The 23356-nt window shown below is 51.1% G+C and overlaps 6 protein-coding genes across 6 annotated transcripts; 2 read left to right on the forward strand and 4 right to left on the reverse strand.

The window, feature by feature from the left end:
* Positions 1–1226: 1226 nt before the first annotated feature.
* Positions 1227–3977, reverse strand: CTRU02_201771 (gamma-tubulin complex component; the record flags this gene model as incomplete). The annotated part of the gene is made up of 2 exons (XM_036729897.1): positions 1227–3830; positions 3906–3977. 2 exons carry the CDS (start codon positions 3975–3977, stop codon positions 1227–1229), a joined length of 2676 nt encoding a protein of 891 aa, XP_036578431.1.
* Positions 3978–4566: 589 nt separating this feature from the next.
* On the forward strand, positions 4567–5915 carry CTRU02_201772 (glycolipid 2-alpha-mannosyltransferase; the record flags this gene model as incomplete). The annotated part of the gene is made up of 4 exons (XM_036729898.1): positions 4567–4708; positions 4774–5034; positions 5090–5708; positions 5759–5915. 4 exons carry the CDS (start codon positions 4567–4569, stop codon positions 5913–5915), a joined length of 1179 nt encoding a protein of 392 aa, XP_036578432.1.
* Positions 5916–6175: 260 nt separating this feature from the next.
* Positions 6176–9631, reverse strand: CTRU02_201773 (WD domain-containing protein; the record flags this gene model as incomplete). The annotated part of the gene is made up of 5 exons (XM_036729899.1): positions 6176–7218; positions 8098–8251; positions 8303–9273; positions 9320–9352; positions 9406–9631. 5 exons carry the CDS (start codon positions 9629–9631, stop codon positions 6176–6178), a joined length of 2427 nt encoding a protein of 808 aa, XP_036578433.1.
* A 1360-nt stretch (positions 9632–10991) lies between these two features.
* On the reverse strand, positions 10992–12029 carry CTRU02_201774 (HemK family methyltransferase; the record flags this gene model as incomplete). The annotated part of the gene is made up of 1 exon (XM_070203921.1): positions 10992–12029. One exon carries the CDS (start codon positions 12027–12029, stop codon positions 10992–10994), a length of 1038 nt encoding a protein of 345 aa, XP_070062503.1.
* Positions 12030–12555: 526 nt separating this feature from the next.
* CTRU02_201775 (cation chloride cotransporter) lies at positions 12556–18419 on the reverse strand (the record flags this gene model as incomplete). The annotated part of the gene is made up of 7 exons (XM_036729901.2): positions 12556–12571; positions 12709–13008; positions 13444–14108; positions 14479–16097; positions 16144–17149; positions 17200–18185; positions 18248–18419. The coding sequence occupies 7 exons, from the start codon at positions 18417–18419 to the stop codon at positions 12556–12558; spliced, it is 4764 nt and encodes a 1587-aa protein (XP_036578435.2).
* A 2231-nt stretch (positions 18420–20650) lies between these two features.
* Positions 20651–23006, forward strand: CTRU02_201776 (amino acid transporter; the record flags this gene model as incomplete). Its single annotated transcript, XM_036729902.1, has 2 exons — positions 20651–22771; positions 22830–23006. 2 exons carry the CDS (start codon positions 20651–20653, stop codon positions 23004–23006), a joined length of 2298 nt encoding a protein of 765 aa, XP_036578436.1.
* Between the last annotated feature and the right edge of the window lie 350 nt (positions 23007–23356).

Here is a 23356-nt window from a genome sequence, read left to right on the forward strand (position 1 = left end):
AAATTAACAATGCAAGTTACTTCACGGTAAGTCCATAACGGCTGTCAGATTCGCATTTCAAGTGTCTCAATTGCTAGTTGCACCACTGCATAAGGACGACATCTCCGGATTATCAACGGCCACCACGAAGAAAGCTGCGCAGTCGTCGGCATCAGCCGCGCCAATGTGCCTGACCAACACTGGACACTTGCTTTCCCTGTATACACGTGTAGAACCAAGGTCTCCTTTGCAACGAACCTGATGATGTCCGTCAACGTGTATTGGCCTGAGCTTCAATTTTCCGAGCCTGCCCCTGTTCATCATCCCTTTCCTTGTTCTTCTCTCTCGGGCACCAACGCAGCCATCAACTTAAATATCATCGACAATCACAGCCGTCTGATGAGACATGGATTGACTGAGGGATAAAGACTGGAGCCAGCATCAATTGACCGCTGTCAAATGCAACATCAAGGAGGTGGGGGAAGCAACTGTAAAAAATGTTGGATATGACATCCTTGGCCCCAACTGGTCCCTCGGGGCCCCACTGTCGATCTCACTCGTTCCAAGGTTCGAGTGCTGACTGCGGACCAAAAAGTTGGCATCATAGATTTTATTCCCCTACAACAGGGGTCTGTCCAGTGTAACTTGTCTCAACACCGCCGAAGCAACACACTGGGTGGCATCGTGAACACAACAATGTTTTGCTTCCCCGAATGTTCCGGATGGGGACGTCTCGTGGCTACCCTTTTGGTGGTCGGAATCATAAATCACCATACCGTTTGTTTATAGTGGCTGTTGGAAGTCTCGTCCACGACGGCAGGATTCTGACGGCCAAGAGATGTTTGGGAAGCGCCAGAGGTCTTGATTGCGAGCCACGAAACGAACAGCTGACCTGCCTTGCCGTTCTTCGGTCGGTTGCTGTTTGCGTCGCGTGACACAGCAACGATGGTCTTTTCACTCACCGAGCATCATCCTAGGGTTTGGCTGACCGCTCAGCTTTCAAATGTGATCGTCGCTGCGAGATTCCAATAATTCCAGTGTGCTGCAGGATCCATCTGCAGCCACCATGCTGGCGTTGGCCGGTCGGTTCAAGATGAGATGGGTATCAAGGAATCCCATGTCGATCCCCCGGTTCACTCCTTGCTCCTCATGAACTTTAAAGATATTGCGGGTCTACAGACCAAGTTCTCAGTCAGTGAGCCATCCACCCACGCCCTATTTACTCACTCGCCCGAGGCCGTCTCCTTTCAAGTCCCTTCTTTGACGCCTGCCTCTAGCATTTCGGCCAAGAGGTCCCATTTCGCTGCCACCTCGTCGCTTGAAGCCCTGGCAACCCCTCTCAGCCCCCCACTGATGAATCTCAGGTGCCTTTCGAAGTCGGTTTTAATCTCCCGCAGACTCTCGAGGTAACCCTTCCCTGCATTGAGCATGCCCCTTTTCGCACTGCCTCCCTGACCCTCTGTACCGTCATCGTCACTGTCTTCGGCGTAAACGGCCGGCTTTCGCCGGCGGGGACTTGCCTTCATTGGCGAGGACATAAGCGAGAGGCGGGACAATTCCTGAGCCTCCTCGGCTTCTTCGGCGGCACTCGCGCTTTGCGCGTCTTCTAGCTTTGCAGCTAAGTCCATTATATCCAATATGGCACCCCGTATGGGATCCAGTTTCTTGCCGAGACACGCCGCATCCACAATCTGCCTCACGAACGTTGCGTGAACCTTGATCATGGCATCTACGTCATACGCGTCTCTTAAACTCTGTCGAAGCTTCTCTGTGTAAGGAGCCAACACCAAAGTCGCCAGGTAAGTCTGGAGACAGTTGCAAAACCACATCAACTTCGATCTGAGCGAGTAGTACAATGCACGGTTGCCCCATACGTCCCTGTGTGTGGCAAGCTCATCCAGAATACGGTTGCGTTGCAGTAGGCTAGCAGCACGACGTAGCTGCATTAATAATGTAAAGACGGCCTGATAATGGGTGATTGTATCTGGAGTAACCACAAGTTGGACAGGCCAGGGGAGACGGTACTGCAAAACAATCTCCGGCAATGCTTTTTGAACCATGTCGCGAGCATTTAGGACAGGAACCTTCTGGCCTTCCTGACGAACAGTGACAACGATACGAGTCGTGTCAACTCTAGATAGAAAAGCTTCCTGCGCCAGGCCAGTCAAGGAATATCTGTCATGCCAATCAGGTCGGAGTGCGTCCAGTCTGGCAAAGATTCCTTTACAGAATGAATCTGTAGCGGCGCCATCAGTCATGAGGTAGAGGTACTTCAGTGCCTCAATACCGGCCTCGAGCTTGCAGGATTCAAATAGTGCCTGCTTCAATGTTTCCGAAGTTGCATGATACTTGCTCTGCATCCACTGATTGAAGGCCAACGTAAAAAGCTCAGGAAATGGTGCAAGCTCAAGGCCGGGCGGACAAACCGTCTCGAAGGTGAGCGGCGGCTCTAGTTGTTCCCACAGCGCTCGAACGGAATCATACTTGCCGAGATGCTTAAGTACGACTATGCTCTTGCCGGCTGTGAATATCTTGCCAACGCTTGGTTGCAGGAAATTGGGAGCGTGAAGCACGCCATCCGAAGTTCTCCTCAGCTTGAATTGCTCTTGCCAAACATGCCGAAGCGGTACCTGGGTGGATGATTCCGAAACAAAGAAGATCTTGTCCCCTGGTAGAAGCTGTCCCTCTGACATCCACAAACGGATAGGTCGCAGGTAGACTTGAAAGCAATTGAAGAAGATCCGACCAAGAAAATCATAGGTTGCATCCCGACTCGAGAGCTGTGCTACTCCAATGGCATCGTAAAGAAGCTCCAGATAACGGAATGCACCACCGTTGGCCGGATCGTAAAGTTGCCGAACGATCTCAGAAAGGGATTTCAGAGGCTCCAACTGCGGTTTGAGCTCTTCGAGGATGGCAACCATGCTGACAACCGTATCTTCGCGGGGTACTGATAAACGCTCCTGAATATCAGAGATCCCTCTGTCAAAGATCCGTAGACTAGCGAGTACATTATCACGAAAGACCTGGAAAAGGGGTGCATTCTGAGCCTTCTTCGCAAAAGTCCGCAACAATGACATCTGACGGCCTGTTTCCGCATACCAGCCAATCAGTGCCTTGTAGGTGTCCCAGGTGATATTGGACATTTGGTAAGCGGGATCGGGAACTCCATCTTTCTGGAAGAGTGTCGTGGGAAGGCCCTGCAACATAAACAGAACCTCTCTTGTGGCTTGGAACTCGGTAATAGGCACTTTATGTTGCCGGCCGGATGATGCCTTTTTCCCTTCTTGTCTCCATGATTGACTTTCCTGAACCTCCTTCAAAGCAGTCTCGTCTGCAGTTACAACCTCAAAGTCCTCTGGTCGTCGACCGATTGAAACATCCAGCCCCAAGAGCGAGGTATCATCGGATTCGCTCTCGGTGTCTGATTTGGACTCGACATATTCATCAGCAGAACCATCGCTGTAGTCGATAGACTTCCAAATATCGGGATCGTCGTTCCACCCATCCTCCCTCGCTATGTCCTCCCATCTAAGCGGTGGCTGGGCTTCTCCCTTGGGTTCCTTCAGCAGCTCCAGGTCGACAAGTTGGGTTTTCTGCGTCGGCTGATCGGAAAGCTCAAGGAGGAAGTGTAGAATATCTGGATGCCATTTTGTGCGATGTTCTGCCAGCGCATCCAGCCGCTCTCTGAAAGCATCGGCCAAGCCTTCGCGGTGATGGACCCTGAATCGCTCTTCCAGCCCGACAAGCTGGTTCTCGATTTCGAATTGGTTGGTTCTCAGAAAGCTATGGTATCTCAAGGTGCGCAGTGACGATTCGCGAAGCAGGTTGAATTTCTCCCGGCCGATCTGCTGGCTATGATGTTAGCGACGGACTGGCCGGGCGGCATTGTGTATAACTGCGAGATGGGATGAACAGTCTCACACCTTGTCCGGCGTCGATGTTATAACCTCGACAAGCTCATCCGTCAGAGCACCAAGCTTCGCAAGAAACGCCATGATATGACCAAATAGCCAGGCCGCTGGCGGTGTTTCTTAGACTCAAGTCATGTGTGTGCGAAACATTAGCATGAACCCAAAATGTTGGTGTGGCCAAAGGACGCGTCCAGTGGCATTCGGCACTTGCTACAGGACGCGCGCCAGCAGATAACTTGCATGCTAAGAGGAGGGGGGCGGGGGTGCCAACCCTGCTTATCGCTGCAGTACAGGGATGTGATAACCAGAGCAGCAGCCATAGGCCTTATGCTAGGCACTAATGGGCAAATTTCATGGGTGACATCAGCCTCAACCAGCCAGCGACCTGGACAGTTGCAGCAGCGCCCCTTTTTCGAAATTTACGCGTAAGAAATCTGGCCTAGCCAACAGCGATTAAACCTTTCTTCCCTTTACTCCACGACGAACCTCCAACCGAAGGTAGGAGCCGGTATCAATAATTTCCACCATCTAAACCGACGACTCGGGCCATTTCGCCAGCCGTCGACATTCGCGCAAACATTCCTCTTATACCGATTGACTAAGTGGGAAACGCGGCAGAGAGCCCTTCCACCTCCTCCACGATTACGAGCTTGCACCCAATTCTGCGCCCAAAATGGCAGTCGCGCGGCCAGTTCGAGCTCTGGCCCTAGCCGCCGTGATGCTCTGGTGCTTCTTCCTTTATCAGATTTTTGGCCCCGAAAGGCCGATAACGAAGCCAGTGCGCTACGATAACGGGCGTGATCCCAACCTAGATCGTGAGCTACCTCTGCCATACTCTTGAGGTCTTGACAAAGACGCTAACCAATTCGGCACTGCGCAGCTACCGGCGAACCGGCAGGTATTTTAACATATGCTTCCGATAAATATGCCCCCGGCATTGCGGACTCCGCGCGCATCAATGCTACCCTGCTGGCGTTGGTGAGGAACGAAGAGCTGGACCAGATGATCGGCTCGATGGTCGACCTCGAAAGGACCTGGAACCACAAGTTCAATTACCCTTGGACCTTCTTCAACGAAGTTCCATTCACTGAAGAGTTCAAAAGAAGGACCCAGGCGGCCACCAAGGCTGAGTGCAGATATGGTAAGTCCCTAACGACGTCTGGCGATAGGAAACCGGTTCTAACCTGCTTTGACAGAGCTCATCCCGAAGGAACATTGGGACATGCCCTCATGGATCAACAAGGACCTCTACGAGGAATCTGTCAAGATCCTCAAGGAGAATGATATTCAATACGCCGATAAGATATCGTACCACTCCATGTGCCGCTGGAACAGTGGCATGTTCTACAGACACCCCGCCCTGCAGCATGTTAAATACTACTGGCGCGTTGAGCCCAAGGTTCACTTCTTCTGCGACGTCGACTACGATGTCTTCCGCTACATGCAAGACAACAACAAGACGTATGGTTTTACTATCAACCTCTACGATGCGCCCAAGTCTATTCCGACGCTATGGCCTGAAACCGTCAAGTTCCTCGCTCAGCACCCCGAATACATTCACGAGAACAATGCCATGGACTGGCTTACCGACAAGGCCGGTCGTCCTGAGAATAACGAAAACGCCAACGGCTACTCGACCTGCCACTTCTGGAGCAACTTTGAGATCGCCGACATTGACTTCTGGCGAAGCCAGGCGTATGAGGACTACTTCAACCATCTGGACCGCGCTGGAGGCTTCTTTTACGAGAGATGGGGCGATGCTCCCGTCCACAGTATTGCTTTGGGTCTTTTTGAGGATAAGTCTAAAATCCATTGGTAAGTACCGCTCGATATCAACACGCGCACCTGACAGCTAACTTGTGCAGGTTCCGTGATATTGGATACCAACACATTCCCTTTTTCAACTGCCCGAACTCTCCCAAGTGTAAGGGCTGCGTGACGGGCCGTTTCACCGACGGCGAGGCTTGGCTGCACAAGGACGACTGCCGCCCAAACTGGTTCAAGTACGTTGGCATGGACTGATGGGTGATGTGACTAAAAGCATGCTTCCTCTTCTGTATTTTTTGGTCGGCACCAATTAGGGGTTTGATAGGGGCATCTGGGTACTGACGGTGTTGGGCGTCTGCGGAACATCCATACTTATGTAGAGCACCACGGGTCAGACACGGACATGACTCTGTATGATTTTCAGGAGATTTTGCTAGAAATTGGACTTTTAAAATGACAAGTCCTGTACCAAAAAAAAATCAAAACCAAAAAAAGGCTTCTTTTCCTTCTCGATGCTATAGAGAGCCAAATACTGTAGCAACTCCTGATGTGCCACCTACGCAAAACTGGTCCCCCCAACCGTCATCGCGCCAGGCCATGCAGCTGATAACATTGCTCCTCTCCTTTTCCTTGCCATCCTTCCCTAATATCCTCTTCTTCGGCTCGTAGCCCTCCGGTCCCCAGGGCACCCGGACGGTAGCAACCAGCTTCCCGGTCAACAAGTCCCACGCCCAAATCTTGCCTTCACCATTCAACCCCGCTGGTCCCGTACCTGCTGTCAGCTCGTCGCCAGCAATCACGTACTTTTCTTTGCCGCCAAGGATAGACTGCACTCGGAGCTCCTGATTCCTCCAGCCATCATCCGCATAAGTCTTGAGGCAGGTCCCATTCTCCCGGTCCATCAACCGTATCTTGCTATCCAGTGACCCCACCAGCATCGCCTTACCATCGCGTGTGAGTCTGAGGCTGGTAACGCTTGCACCCATTACGTCAGTAATGCACCGTCCCATTCGCACATCATAACTTCTCACTCTCCCATCGACGCTTCCCGCTACAATCTCTGCATCTCTAACTACGAGTGCCGTAACAGAATCCTTGGCTTCGTCAAGGACTTGTATGGGTTTCATTGAGTTGGACTTGCAATCCCAGATTCGCACGCTGGTATCAAAGCCTGCAGAGACGACAAGAGAGTCCCCGTCACCCGCGAATGAGACACAATTGATGCGGGAGGTGTGCCCGTGGACATTGCCGCCGAAGCGACGAATAGTAGTAGCGGAAGCGACGTCCCAGAGGAAGACGGCACGGTCGCCGCCGCAGGAAGCGAAGCGCTCGTTGTCAGCGGCGACAGAGAGATCGAGGACCTCATAGCCGTGCGCGGCGTAGGTCTGAATGAGGCGGCCTTCTGCGACTTTGGGCTGTGACTTGTTGGTGAGGTTGGACCCGTAGCGGGGGATCGCGTCCTGGCTTGCTGGGTTGTAGAGTCTGATATTCCGGTCTGCTGAGCCGGTGAGAACATAAGTTCCGGGTGAGGAGGAATACGTGACGGCGTGTACGGGCCCTGTAACTATTTAGCAGACTGTATTTACCAGAAATGACTATCCGTATGAGAATTGCGGCCAAAGCAGGCGCGTCTACATCTCAACTCTCGTGAGAATGTGGCGGGTCAAACTCACCATTCGAGCCCAGCAAGTGAGCGACTGGCCTGTCAGGAAAAGACATCTTCAGCGGTCGGCAGTGTGCCCATCACCTCATATCACTTCTTTAAAAACCAGGTTTAACATGTCTCAAAGATCTTAGACCTTGTTTACAATTCCTTCAATGTCGCCCCTGCCTCATGCAAGTGATGAGTGAGGAGGCTCATTCGAGTAAGAAGGTAGAAGGGCCTGTTCGGGATACTCGCTTTAGTGCATATTCAGGAACTAGAGATGGAGCCACGGTTCTACCACAATCTATGGAGTCCACCGCAGCCAACCCAAAGCCAACGAGTGCAAGAAAGCTGTAATTGAAAAAAGTATCATTTTCCGAGAAGTCTTGCAGGGAGAAAATTGTTAGAGAAATATGTATGACCGTAGCAGATAGGTAAAACATGTTGTCACTTCCAGTTGCTTGCAGGTCTACGGCCCACCAAAGATTCATTATGAGTAATTTCCTGTTTGCTTGTATCGGATCTGGCCGGTTGGCCCAATGGCAAGGCGTCTGACTACGATTTCATCGTGCAATCAGGAGATTCTGGGTTCGACCCCCAGGCTGGTCAATTCTTTTGCTTTTGCAGTGGTTTTCCGAGCTTTACCCCATTATCGTTGTCTGATCCTCCTTTTCTCATGCTCTCTCTGTTATTTATTGCTATTGCAAAGAAAGAATTTTACAAGTGACATTCGCCGTGTTGCCCTGACGGGAGTGCCCTCCAACTTCTCATCTGCATCCCAGCTACCATTACTTTGCTCCTCTAAGTAGTGTTCAGCGGTTGCTGGTCCCAGGCTGTGCTCCAGACCGTCCAACGCTTTCCTCAATCGGAGGATAGCAAGAGATACCCATTCTGGATTGCCAGTATAAACGAGTCTGAAGCAACCCGGGACGGGCGATAGAGAGAGCTGCCAACATATCGGTCACTTATGTCCAAGACAGTCAACTAGGCAACTTACCTCCCCAGGACTGACAAATACACCAGCTTTATGCAAAAGATACCTGCAAAGCTTCATCTCCTGACTACTCGTATCCTTATCTGAAACTTCAAAATAGTCCAGCCATTTCGTCAGCCTGATAAAAACAAAAATCCCGCTATTCGCCGGATCAAATGGGATATTGTTCGTCCTCAGAAGGCACTCAGTAGACGCATACTGTTCTCCAAGCCTTTCTTGATATGTGCTCAGATAACGATTGACTGCCTTCTCGTTCTGCAAGAACTGCGTAAAGAAGGCTGTTGAGAAACTCGAAACCCATGTAAATAGGGCGAGCCGCCTCACAGAACGCCAGAGGAGTTTATTGCGTGTAACGAGGAAGCCAAGCCGCAAGCCACCGCAGCCAAAGTCCTTGCTGGCACCGTACATGCAGTGGATGTTCTCCGTGAACACCCCGTTTTCCGGATCGTCCCGGATGCTGAGTACGGAAGTGAAGGTGTCGAGTGCCTCGCTGGATTCGGATGACGAAGTAAAAGTCGACATGGCATAGATTTCATCAGACAGAAGGTGCATCTTCCGCTGACCGCAAAACCTCGCAATCTCGTAGAGAATTCTGCGTGGGTACGTTCGTCCGCAGGGGTTGCTTGGGTTGCAAAGAAGGAGCGCTTTAGGGATGATGCCATCCTTCTGGGCGCAGATGTATGCTTTGGATAGGGATCTGATAAGCTCGGGAGCAGATTGGGCCGTAAACTGGTCATCAATGTTATCAAGGTCAACCTGGATAAGACGAACGCCGGTCCTTGCGCAAACATCGTGAGGAAACATCATATAAGTCGGGGTTATGATCATGATTCCCTCTCCTGGATCACACATGCCGAAAGCCATCAAGTCGATGAGCGAAGTAACACCATTAGTGATCAAAATTTCATCCGCATCAACAGGCCGAACAGGCTCGAAATGGCGATTGAAGAAGTTGCTGACGGCTTCTAACAGCTCTACAGAAGTTAGACTTGGCAATGAATCATGCAACATGTTCCTTACCTCTCGGTCCCATCACACCTCCATACTGAGTGGCTGAAGACCAAGTCAGTGCGATCCTCGAGCAGACAGATAATGCGCAGGCAGACCTTTGTGAAAGTCATAGTCTTTAACGAACTCGCTCATCTCCTCGCCCAGAACATCATCCATGAGACTATTGCTTGCCCCCGAGAGGTCAATAAGCCCGTCAGGGCATGTCTTGGGGTCGAACTGCGGGAGCTTGCTTGCCTCATTCTCAAGGTCGATAAATGCACCCGAATCGAGGTTTGCGAGGGATCGCAAAGACGGTTTGATGGCGTGGCTGATCGAAACCATGTTTCACGATTATCGGTTTGCCCTCGCACCAACATTAGTGAAGGGAAAATGTTCGGCCAGTATGCCGCGGCGAAGGGGATAGACCCCGCAGCATCCTGGCGATGTCGGCACCAGCGGAGACGCTTGAGCGCCTGCTCGATTCGGCAACGTGCTGCATGTTTTCCTAAAGTCAATAATATCGTCCACAAACCTAGTCGATCGCTTTTGCACGACCCGACGGATCAATCGACGCAACCGTTGGCCGCTTACTCGTTTTATGCTTTTTTAAATTTATTATTCAACGTTGGTAACACTAACTGGATCTCGGGATGAGACTACTAGCAGATGTGAGGTAGAGGAAAGGCAAGAATCAGCATTTTACCGCGTCCACATCAAAGAAATCCCATCAACACATCATAAAGGCGCATTCGAGAATATGAAAGCACGTAGTAAACAACCTAAACATTCCAAGCCAGCCATTCCGGAACCTCGATAGCCTTGCGTAAGAGACACGCGGCAAGTAAGGCCGTTGTGTTCCAGATGATGCGACACCGTACGTTGTTTTCCAGTCCCTTGTGAGGGGATCAACAGAGCCCGGTTTCTTGGGTCAATCTCGCAAACCCAATGCCAGACTTGCTTTTCGCGGTGGGAGGGGTTCAGGTGATTGACGGGCAATCCGAAACCCATGCCATCCGGGGATGCTGAATTACAACCCTTCGAGATTGTGGCTGGCCAGGCATTTTGTCTCGGTGCAATTACCATGAGACCCGCACTGCTACGATTTGATTCCTCGTGGGAGATGACTCCATTCAGGCAACCCCCGTGCCCTGCCACTCAATTTCGGTTGGTCGAGATTTCGGGCAATGATGCTAGCGGCGACAATACGATGGGTGTGGGAGCCAGTACCATTGACAGCCGAAAGTATCAGAACAAAAAGGAGGAACGTGTGAAGTCCTGATTCGCGTCTACGGAAGGTGCACACTTACACGCCCTAGAGCTGTAAAGCCCCCACAATTTGCTTCTTAAGCTCTAACTTAGCCCTTTGACTTCAACAACAACCACTGGCCCAGATCGTCTAGTTGGTTAGGATGATACGTTGTGGTCTTCTCACACAGCGCTCCGTGTTGACGGCGGTTCGAATCCGCCTCTGGGCAGTAATATTTTGATTTTCTTTTTTATCTCTTTCTGCAATGCATTTTTCTCTTGTCTGGTTTTTTGCTACATTGATCTGGAGTTTTATTTTCGACTCGAGCAGCATTAGGACATCCGGCAATCATGAGTATGTCGATTCGAGACCAGAAACATTTGTCGTCATGATGTAGGGTAACTAGCTGCAAGTAAACAAACGGTGTGAATTATGTTAGGGTATCTTTGCTCTCAATTAAAGACAGACAAACACTGATCTTACGTTCCCACTCCCTTCAACAGCAATCTTCCCTCCGTCAATCTCTAGCTGCGAAATTTCATTCTCTTCTGGGGTCGAGTCCGGCCAATCCCGCCACAACTCGCATTTAGCTTGTTTAGTATACTCATGCCGTCTGACGAGCCCGGCGACCCTCAAAGCCTGGTCCTGGTCTCCGACCTCGAACAGTAAAACTTTAGGCTTCATGTAGGCCGCGATGTCTAGCAACCTGGCGTAAAAGACATCGGCATGATCGCACCCTCTGTACAGCGGAGCCGCATCACCTGGCACCAGCGCGAGCTTTGGCTCGTATTTGCGTACCGAATAACCCATTTGGCCGCGGCCATATGTCCACACTTTCTGCGAGATGTAAGGCGGGTTGGAGACAAGAACGTGACATGGGGGAATGGTCCGCATTGCCTCGTCGTCAAAAATATCCTCTTGTCTGAAAGCGATATTTCTCTTCTCGCTTGGAGGTGACAATACAGCCGCGTGGGTATTGAGCGTCAGATTCGCTCGTGAGAGGCTTACAGCAGTCTCAGAGATATCCACACCAGTGACATCCAGCTCCTTGGCCCATTTTGAAAGGCCTTCGTATAGCGCAAGGGCAATGCAACCCGTCCCCGTACAAAAGTCCACAACCCTTAACGATCCTTCCTGAGACACAGGCAAACGGCCATGTTTGATTTTCTCAATCAGGTGCAGCACATACGCCTCCGTCTCGGAGCGGGGAATGAGGACTCCGGGCAGGCATCGAATGTCTAGCTTGCCGAAGGGTTGCGATCCGAGGACATATTGCAGGGGCACGCCACGTCCTCTTCGGGCACAAAGGCTTGAGATTCGAGCTTCCATTTGTTTCTCTCTGTGAGACAATGCGGAGATATCACGGACGTGCTCCCTTATCCATCGTAGCTCAGTCACGGCCGAGGAGATATCGCGGCATGCAGGTAGCAACGTCGCGACGTGGGGGGAAATGGCTCTTGCGCGGCGGAAGAGCGAGGGTGGTAAACGAGGCATTTCATGCCATTTGCGCTTTAGAATTCTGCCTTACTCATGATAGTGTCGCATGTTGTAGTAAGTTGAGGTTGTGATGAGGGGATGGGATGAAAGTTCATGTTGTGACAGGGAAAGAAGGATCTAGTGCTCAGTGAGGTGAAGCTTTTTTGTAGCAGCCAGAAGCTTGGGCCACCCACTACGACACCACACCTACCAACTTACCGACGATTGCGTGGAATAGAATCATCGTACTATTCTGATACGTCCAACTCTATTGTTGAGAGGTTTCATGTGCAACATGTAGGACGAACTTACCGCTGATGCGCCTCGGACAATCTGATAACTTCGGATTTTGACTCCTTCGATTCCCTGTATGGACGACACCGCTGGAAAGCCGTTTGTTCCGGACTTACAGGCACTACGGCGGACGGCTTCAAGCCAACTTGGACGACGATGATGTAAAGTATATTGGTCCGAGAAATATAAAGGAAAAAAGAAAGAAATGGGTAATCGTTGGCTGAAAACGCAAGGCATAGTGCAGAATATGTTACATGATATCGAACCTGAAAAGCCATGGGTCATCATCCCACGTGAACTCCGAAAAAGAATATGCCCCTGCCCCAACCAACAAATGTATCATGCTTCCATAACCGTAACATTCATGACATTTTCCTTATAATCTTTAATGAAGCTTTCGTACCTTGGATAGAGAGTCTCTCTGTCGATTTCAAGGTGAACTGTTTTCTGCTTCTCATTCACTTCGTCGTCTTGTTGTTCCTCGCCCTCGTCTCCAGTTTCTTTCTCCTCGGCATCCTGTACCTCCTCCACGTCATTTCCATCACTTTTAGTGACTTCTTCTCCAGTAGGTTTTGATATATCCACAAAGTTTGTATCTTCAAAGTAATAGTCGGCCCAGTCGCCGTAAATATCTACGTCTGACTGCTGGGATTGTTCGTTCTCAGGCTCCTTCACCCGCGACTCTGGTAGCCAAGATTGAAATCTAGAAACCGGGGCTCCACTATCGAGTATTGTTTCCTTTGACGAGCACCATGAATACTTTTTTGGTAAAGATTTTGGGCTGATCTGATGCACAATGTGGTCTGTTGGCGGGGGAGTGGTCGGGTCGGACGCTGATCGGAGGCGTGGCTCTGTAAACGGTGTTGCCGGCCGGTCTTTCACTGGAGTAAGGAGTGGAGCTGTCAAGGGACTCGAGGGTCCAAGTGAGTCGTCGTCGATCATTGTTGGGGATGATACTTCAGCAGATGAGCGAATGGCTCCATGTTGGGGGCAAGGGGAGTCAATATCTCTCGACGAGAAGAGGGACTCGCTGTCGTCAGACCATCGGGAGGTTTGCGCTCTCGGAGTGTATTTATCCAGTCGTGAGTGACTGCGGGAGAGAGTAGGTGGAGGAGTTAAAGGAGTCAATAAAACGGACAGCCTCATCTCCTCGCTGGAGTCTTCAGCATCCTCAATATCGTCTGTATCATCCGTATCGCTGACGCCTGGTGATGGCAGATATCCTGAATGCCGTGTCGCCGTTGTAGACCGGGTGGAGCTTCTGACAACTTCCACAACTCTTGCCGGGCCAGACGAATTGGTCCTGGCAAGCCGCGCCTTTTCGAAATGCACGCTCTCCACTCTCACGCTCCGTAGACACCTGCGGTCTTCCGCCTCCTCATCAGGGTAGGGCCACATCTTAAGACCTGTCTTGACCTCAACCCTCTTGTCTTCTTCCTGCTTCTGTAGTGACATGAGAAATTGCATGCACTGCTCGTCATTCGGTATCGCTGTTCTCGAGACAGGTCGCTCTGGCCTGTCCGGCGTGTGTATGATTTGGAACGTCGACTCCTCTAGCTCACTCACAGGGGAGCTTGGTGATATGGAGCTAGAGGATCCCGGAGACCTCGGAGACGCCATAAGATTCTTGATTTTGAGGTTTCGCAGATACGGGGAAAGCTGCGACGTCCAGTTCGCCTTTCTTGCATGGTCCTTCATATTTACTGTTTGCGGGATTGACCACGAGGAAGGCAGCGCCGACGGGACAGCGTGTTTAATGTCCATGGTATCAAAGGCTTCTGGCTGGGGTGCAGGGCACAAAACCTGGATGGCGAAAGTTCAGCAGCGTATGCACCGTCGAGGGCATTTCTTTGTAAAGGATGCAGATTAAAGCCATCATGGTTCCGTCGCTTAATTCAGACAAAGAATGCTTGGGCGAATGGCTTCTCATTTCAGCCGAAGACATCGAGGAATGTGGCGACTCCAGCAGAGTTTACCTCTCATTCCTTTGTCCGGATGATGATCCCCGGCTTAACCCGGCACCCCCAAAAAATATTACGCCAAACTAAGAACCATCCCCGCGCAGTCAGGCAGTCTGTCTGATCTTATCGATATTATACCTCGCAGATTTCGAGACATTTCCCCCCCACCTGCATTATAGCCCAACCGTAACAGTCATCGCATTACTCAGAACCAAGAGGACTGGAGGTAGCTCGTGGCACAGGACCTCGACATCCGAAAGATACTGCACACTCGCCAGCTCATCCTGGCAAGTTCCTTCGGTAGGCACTGGCAGAGTGGTAAGCAATACAGCTGTATCCTTGCTGTTCTGTCGAATAAGCTCGTTGAGTATGACATGCTGTGCTCGGGATGGCAGGTCGTTGAATGAGAGGGCGAGGCCTTGTGTAGAGTATGGTGAACCGTCTCCTTCGCCGTGTGGCCTTGAGTCTAATCTGTAGCGTTCCACGAGCTCTGCCATATTCATGTGGACATAACCCTGATCGGCGGTGGATGCTACGGAAGCCTTGCGAGATCTGCAAGAAGGTTCCGCAAACGCAGTTGGAGGGTCAAACTCCTCAGCCGATGTCACCTTCATCTCTGGGACGCGGCGGTTGGAGACTCGTCCCGATGAAGATTGCTTTGAAAAAGCGGGTCGTTCCGCTCGCGGCGTCTCTTCCTCTGTCTTGTCTGCGAACATAATGGTCGGCCCGGATGTTCCTTCAACATCAACTCGCGTCTCTGGCACTGGTCGGCTCGAAAAGCGAACCGCCGACGATTGCCTAGAGAGAGTCGGCCTTGAAGGGGTCGCATAACCAGAAGCGCTTGCCGAAGGTAGGTCGGGATAGGAATCTCCACTTGTCGGCCGAACCCCGCCCATCGATCGCGCAGTAATGTTGCGATCCAAAACAGGTCGTTCAAGCGGAGTAGGAGGGGCTGACACATTGTCACCGAGTGCCATGTGGCTTGGCCCTGACTGGCCCTCAACCCGAGCTTGCGCCACCATGGTACCATAGGTTGTACTTGGTGCCGCAGTCTTGTTGGATCTGTAAGATGCACTACGCCTGTGTTTAGATGGCGTGGTGAGCAAGTCATCGCTCTGGCTTCGTCCACGGCCTCTACCAAGCAAGGGACGCCTCGGAGTCTCGAGCTCTGGCGCCTCGTCTTCACTGTATTCGCTTGCTCCGTGCTCGAATTCGGAATCGGAATCCAAGCACGAAGGTTGTTGGTCTTGCTCGCTGAGTTCATCGTCCGTGTTGGACTCCTCCTCAAAGACCTCATCTCCCAGGTGAGACGTATGAATGCCAACACTGACGCCAAGCCGGGAAAGCTTTGACACGGTAGGCCTTGTGGGTATTTCGCCGAAATGCACCAAGCTCGGCCGACGTCCACTTTCTATATCCTCCAGTGGGATGTGTGGGTTGAAAACCCCAGGACGTCCTGCTGTTGACTCGATGATGTTCGCAAAAGAGGTTAGCTCGTCGGTCGAGTCAAAGTTCGGAACCTGCCCTCGGAACTTCTGAAGGTCATCCCACCACTCTTCGTCTCTGAGGACATCATGTACCAGGATTTGAGACTCGATGTCGCTGGATTGCCCATTTATGATCAACTCGTACGTATTCAGCTGCCCAGAAGCCAGCCAGAATACTTTAACCTCAGCCTCGATCCTGAGTTTATCCAAGAGCGCCTTGACACGTGCCCTCTCTTCTTCCACCTCACTCTCATACTCTACGAATACCATGATACGAACTTTGTAGACTTTGTTCCATGCAGGTACGTTGTGGAGAATATGGCCGAGCTGGAGAATGAGGGTGTCTGTAGCAAGTTAGCTCAAGTTTAGCTGGTGGAAAACATGTCCTACAAGTGTCAAAATTGGTGGTCAGGACGCTTTTCCCATCCGACAAAACCTCTGCCGACATTTGAATCGGCCAGAGATCAATATGCTTCTTCGTGTTGGTGTTATCTTTACGTGGCGTTTCCAGCCTCTCAAACCCTTTCCCAACTGCGACATTGAGCTTGTATCTCAAGGCGAGGTCTTCCAACATAGTCATGTAACTGGTTACGCTCATCATACCCTCAGTCTTCATCACATCGGTGGGCAGAAAACCTTCCATTAAACGAGCTGAGGTGTCGCCCCGCCTTCTGCGCGGACGCCTTTCCGTAGACTTGAGCGGTCGAGTAGCGGGAAGAGAGGAGCTCGGGGCTTTTGGTACTGCCAGTGACGGTCGCGAACTTCTCAGGTCATCCAAGTTATAAAAACCCATGACAGCGATGTTGGGCCGCATGCCACCAAGACCCGCAGATAATATTAGATTTCGAATTCCCCAATTGATAGTCGGTGACATTGTCAACTGCACAAACGCCTTGATCCTTGAAAACTCTGAAATGTACTTGGTCCAGGCAGCCTGCTGGAGCCTCGCTTCATGGACGCCACTGTTGAAATCATCTGTCACGATGACATGGCCGAGGATGTATAATCCACCCTTTTTCATGGAGTTACAAAACTGAATAAGTCTTGTTTGGGTTCTGGGATTGTTGACCAGCAAAATGATCTGCGGGCGCCAGAACTTGATATGCTCAGGTCGGAGCCGCAAGAGATACTTTCTGACCTGGTGATAAATCAAGTTTTGGGAAACATCACCCCATCTCTTCGGCGGAGAAAGATAATGAATCAGGTAGAAAAGGAATATGAGCAAGCAAATTGCAGTTGCTGCATACGTCTGGTCAATGAAGAACATGGCCGCTGCGGACATGACGCTACCAGCAAGGGCAGCCTGCCAGCTGAAAAACTTAAAGGCAGGCCTGAAATTCGGCGCCGATCCAATCTTGAGTAGAAAGCATGCTAAATTCATGACGAAGAACGTCATCTGGTTACTGTTAGCTTACTGAGCAATGCGTGCTAAATGTTACTACTCACCTGATATCCCATGGAAATGAGCGTGGCGATCTGGTTAAGGTTGGCGAGCATAGCGAGTTGGGCGAGTCCGTAAGTCAAAAGAATGGCATATATAGGCTCATCGGTCTTTTTCGTTCCCCAGCTGAATGGCGTTAGGCCTGGAAGTAGCTTGTCCCTAGCCAGAGCTTGCATGAGTTTTGCTGCACCAATCAGTCCCATGACAGCAGAGAAGAAGGTAACGGCACATTCTCCAGCAAGAATCAGCGGCATGGAAAGATTGGTAACTGATATGATGTTGGTGTTGTTGAGAAATGAAGAGTGGGTGGTAGTGGCAGCCATGGAGAAAACAACTACCAAGTACGCAATGAAGGTAGTCATCATCGCCCAGAGTGTCCCTTTTGGGATGTCTTTACTCGGACTGAGCAAGTCCCCAGACATTGAAGCCCCAGCAAATATCCCTGACGTTGCGGGAAAGAGGACAGCGAAGAGCTCGCGGAAGGTCTCAAAGCCCTTATATGTATCGCTTTTTGTATGAGGGGCAAAGTTATCCACCAGTGTCTCGAGACTGAAGCCCGTAAACCGCACACCAAGATCATCATCCTGAAATGGGGTCTTGAAGAGGGCAGATATTGGAATGCTCATGATGGCAAGAGAAAGAACGACTAGAAGTGCATTACTGGCTTTCGCGAATGTGCCGCTTCCAGCCAAGCCCAACCCAGTGCAGAGTAGTAAAGCTAACGTCTGCAGGAAGTAGCTCATCCAGTACCCTTGAGAGAAGGAGTCTCCCGCGTTCAACTTGATGCAGTCGATGAGACCAACAACATTAAGAGCGGTATTAAAGACCTGGGCAAGATAAAATAGCACGCCGATGGAACCACCAAATTCGGGGCCAAGGGATCTGGAAATCACATAATAGGCACCTCCACCCTTAACCTCGCCGTTGGAAGCTATAGCAGAGAGTGAGAGTGTTGTCAGAAAGTCCACGAGATAGGCAGTAACCAACAATCCTACGGACAGTGTTAGTCTGGGGAAAAAATGAGCAAAGCGTCTGTGCTGGCAGCTGACGAACCAAGCATGCCCAGGAGTCCAACTTGGCCGAGAATCCAACCGAACCGAAGGAACATGAGAATGCTGAAGATGTTAAGGCAAACGGGGATGTAAACGCCGGAAATGACCCCAAGTTTGGGCGTTCTGCTGGTGGGCTCCATGTTGGAGAGGCTTGGTCGTCTATCGCTACCCATGGTGAAGGACGTAAATTGAAGAGACGATGATTGTCAGGCTTTTCTTCGGTCGGTGTGACTAACCAAAACCTTTCCCGAAAGAACACAAACGCCACCTCCGCACTTCTCTTTCTCCAGGTCGAACGGCCAGCAATACGACGAGAGGTGGGATCGAGGAGGACTGGAATTCGATTGAAATCAACTCAGCAGGTGGGAGCGTCTTGGTATAAATCCCCACCCATGATTACGCCAATGTGCAGGCGTAGGGGCTCTTGTCATATTCCTAGGCAGAGAGTCTCTAAGTATGGTTGAATGATGGCTGGCGACAGTTGATCATTGCAACCAGTAATAGAATTCCCTAGCAAAACCAGCGGGCCGCACAGGCACCTAAATGATCCGGCGCTTGTCTCGCGTTCCTCTTGTCGTCTCGTTTTCAGGGTTCTGCGGGCAAGGGATATCTGGGCCGATCCAATGCAAGCCTCTCCAATACCCCGCGTGCCGATTGGGAAATGTGATATGCTCCAACCTGTCACGCCGTGGCGGATAGCGATCCACCCACACTCCCAAGCGTGAGAGGTATGCAGTTTTGATGTAGATGGCGCAGGATAAGCCTATTGTGGAAGACATACGACGTCATACAGCAGCGGAAGACTCCTTAGGCCAGGTAGCCAGTGCTTTCGGTTTGATGATGGTGCGTGATACTAACCATGCTGATAAACACTCGCAGTACTTGGACGTGTGTTCTCCGCATCCGTACCGAATTCTGTTTGTGAATTGGATGGCGTGGTTCTCCCGGTTTATCCGATGCGGAATCGTTTCTCACCAGCGTCAATTAACGGTAGCTCGTTTAACACCTGGTTCGACATTTCATCTGATACTCGCATAGACTGGTTGCTGCTTCAAAAAAGAAAACGCGACCAGTCGGTTGACTCAAGCACATGACAGCGGTAAGCCGGAGATTTCAATATGATCGACGAGATTGGCTCCTTATATCGTGGCTTATCTGCATGAGACTGTCCAGCCGCCATCAGAGTGCCCAGTCGTTTTCTTTGGTGGCTCCATGACTCGATGTGGTTTCAATGTTGGAAGTGCACGGGGTTCTTAACCCCCCAAGTACCGCTACACCCGCGCACTCGCCCGAGCCCCCCTCCCCAAAGCTGAGTGCCTGCTCATTGTGGGGAACCTGAGGTCACACCGGCCAGCACCAGGGTGGCAGCCCCCACTATCGCTATAGTGCTGGCGTGAATGAGGTGGCATGGTTGGGGATCTCGCTTACCACAACACTCAGATGCTTCTTACCTAAGCTCGTGAGGCTTGACGAGATAACTCAACGATGGCTACACCTGGGATTTCTAGCAGTTGTGTATCGTCGCACATCAAAATGACTTCAACGCAGAGAGTGAAAAAGAAAAAAAGAAGAAGAAAAAGACAAAGCTCTCTAATTTGGTGTGCATAAGTATCGTTTGCAATACTCCAACAAGGAAGGAAGGGCTTTACTGTAGGAACGACGCACACGAATAAATAAGAGTATCATCAACCTATAATTTTGCTGCAATGGGGAACCAGTGATCCATCACCTCAGTGATGTGTTTGTTGGCGATGGCATGAAGTACTATTTCAATAACAGCCGATAAGACCCGCCCGAGCTGACACACCAGTGCACCCAAAACGCCCATCAATGTGCCTGCCTGTTCCAGGTGCGGATAACACAGGTTCAGTGCCGTCGCAGAAAGTGTAGTAATAGCCCGAATGCCCCTGTGGCGGTCCGACGGGGATTCGGTAACATAGCACACCACACGAGCCACAGGGCCGCTGACAGCGCTATCAGAAGGGCGGTACGTTACTGAGCCTGACGCTATCTGTAGGAGGATTGTGAAGGGTGAGCCACAGACCTCCAGACCTGCCATATTAGGTCACCCGACCCGCATAGCAAGACGTCCTTATCACGGGTTCCCAGCAGCAACGGCTTCGACCGCACATCCGCCGAGCTGTGCGCTTCAATTGATATCGTCAGCTGTCTTGCAACCGAATCCAGGTAAGCTGCTCTCGTACTTGAACTGCTCTACCTCTCTTCGGTCTTTTAGCTCTCGGATTTTCTTTCCCTCCATCTCAGCTTGGTTTCCTGTGACACGTCGTCGCTAACTTTGTCTGTGTGTTGATCCAGATCGGAGCCTGCGACGGACTGCCTGGATGCTTCCGATATAGCTCACGCCAGCATTCGAACGCACCCGAACAGCTTATTAACAAGCACGATGGCGTCTCCTTCAAGAGATCCCTTCGCTATTCCTAGGTCCGCCTCACCGTCTAGGCAGTACGGTACCTCGCTTCCTCGAGCAGACGCTACTGCCCGGCTGGCCTCGCCTGTGCCTTCGCATCAGTATGGCACTCCGCAGACAAATAGGATTCCAAGCCAGGGAACAAGCAGAGCTGGCGATAACGGTGATACGGGGAGCCTCACCCCTTTAGCTGGAGCTGCCGGTTCGAGTGTCCAAGGCCCTGGTGTATCGGCCCTCGCCGCAGCGCTGTCTAATTCTATAGGCACTTCTCCCCCAAGGCATGGCACACCACCGGTGCGCACTGCTACTCCCCCACCGAGGCCCCTTTCTCCTGCTGCTGCCGGCACCCAGCTTTCGAGCACTCCCATGACGAACTACGGCTCTTTTGACTCCCGTTCACGAAACGCCGGTACCGGCGCCTATGAAGATCCTGAGATTGTCAAGAGGCATCTTGTACAGCCCTCTGACGCCCCATCGGAGGAATCAAGCATGCGAGACGGTGTCAAGGGCAAGCAGACAGCCGATAAGGAGAACGAAACTGGACTGAACGAGGACGAGTTCTCGAGTTTGCAGTTACAGGGTGGAGATGTAACGCGAGGTATTTACAAATGGACCGAGGAGGCAGAGGCCCGAAGCAAAGTGCAGCGCAGCAAGAGCTTCAGCGTTTCACGGCCTGACCCCGAGACCGACATCCTCGATATCAACGCTATCAAGGTTCCGGGTGGCTTCCGCCGTAACTACCTGCGCAGAGCTGCCAGAAGTCCCTCAACCATCAGGGATGGTGGTGAGAGGGGCGAGTCCAGCAATGGCGGTGCCCAGCCACGCCTGCTTACTTCAAGCTTCCTCGAGTTCCTTACTATCTACGGCCACTTTGCTGGCGAGGAATTGGAGGAAGATGATGAGGCGCTCAAGCCTGGTGAATATTTCGCCTCAGGCGGGGAAGACGACCTGTATGACAGCGATGAGGGCAGCGAAGACGACCGGGAACCGATGGAAGACAGCGCACTCTTGACGCCGTCGCGTCACAAGAGGCGGCGGAAGCAGCGTGGAGGAAGCGGTAAGAACAGCCCGATGAGTGCTGCTCTCCTCCTCCTCAAGTCTTTTGTTGGAACTGGAGTTCTTTTCCTGCCAAGGGCTTATCTGAACGGTGGCATGACATTCAGTAACCTCGTTCTCTTGGGTGTGGCTGCTCTGAGCTACTATTGCTTCGTTCTTTTGGTTACAACTCGTCTGAAGGTTGAAGGTTCCTTTGGTGACCTTGGTGGCATTCTGTACGGCAAGTGGATGAGAGGAGTAATCCTTTCGTCCATTGTTCTAAGTCAAATCGGTTTTGTTGCCGCATACATGGTTTTTACGTCAGAAAACCTACAAGCCGTCATCTTGGCTGTCTCCGACTGCAAGACCAATGTCGGTGTCAAATGGTTGATTCTGTTGCAGGTACTCGTTTTCTTGCCTTTCTCACTGCTGCGAGACATCGAGAAGTTGAGTTTTACTGCCTTGATTGCCGATGCCTTCATTCTTCTCGGTCTCGCCTACTTGTTATACTACGATATCTTTACACTGAGCACGAAAGGCTTGGCTGATATCATAATGTTCAACCGCAATGACTGGACCTTGTTTATCGGAACAGCTATTTTCACCTTCGAAGGAATCGGTCTCATTATTCCTATTCAGGAATCGATGAAGAATCCCAGCAAGTTCCCTCGCGTCATGTTTGCGGTCATGATCATTATTTCCGTCCTCTTCATTGGAATGGGTGCGATTTCCTATGCCGCCTACGGATCCAAGACAGAGACCGTGGTTCTCCTTAACTTGCCCCAGGACAGCAAATTGGTCAACGGCGTCCAGTTTCTTTACTCCGTCGCTATCATGCTGTCTATCCCTCTGCAACTATTCCCCGCCATCAAGATTACTGAAAACGCTCTGTTCACGAAGAGTGGCAAATATAACCCGTACATCAAGTGGCAAAAGAATATGTATCGCTTCTTTTTCGTCTTCCTGTGCGCTTTCATCGCATGGGGCGGTGCGGATGATCTGGACAAGTTCGTTGCCCTTGTCGGCAACTTTGCTTGCATCCCGCTTGTCTACATTTATCCAGTAAGTCCAAAACTCTTTGAAAACCCATTTATACGGCGACTTGCTGACCAATCTCAAGCCTCTGTTGCATTACAAAGCTGTTGCGAGAAATAGGTGGTGGAAGATGTCCGATATCGCTCTTTGCATCTTCGGATTTGTCGCCATGGCATACACAACTGCTATCACGGTCTACAGCTGGGCCAACGGCTCTTCCGACCCTGGCCTTCCGGGGTATTGCGATAACAAGGGTCACTAACCGGTGAGAAGGAGGGGAAGGAAGCGCATGCCACCACATCCTATTATTATGATACACTGTCTGAAAAGCGTTGGGTAGTCATTAAATGGTTTCCAGCGGGTTAGGTTGGGTAGTTTTGGATAGCGCCAGTAGGCTGGAATTAGTGAGGGCTCGTAAATAGACTGTGCAAGATCAGAGGGCTCGTCGCCACGTTCATAGGTATGTATATGTACGCGTTAGCAGAACTCGGAGTCACAACAACATGCTTCTACTTCTTAAGAATTGCTTTCACAAACAGAATACTCTCTGAAGAGAATTTGAGAAAATTGTGTATGTAAAATGATAATAGTGATGTCTGCTGTCTACCAGTA

The sequence above is a fragment of the Colletotrichum truncatum genome, assembly GCF_014235925.2.
Source record: "Colletotrichum truncatum strain CMES1059 chromosome Unknown Contig_0001, whole genome shotgun sequence".
NCBI lineage: Eukaryota > Fungi > Ascomycota > Sordariomycetes > Glomerellales > Glomerellaceae > Colletotrichum > Colletotrichum truncatum.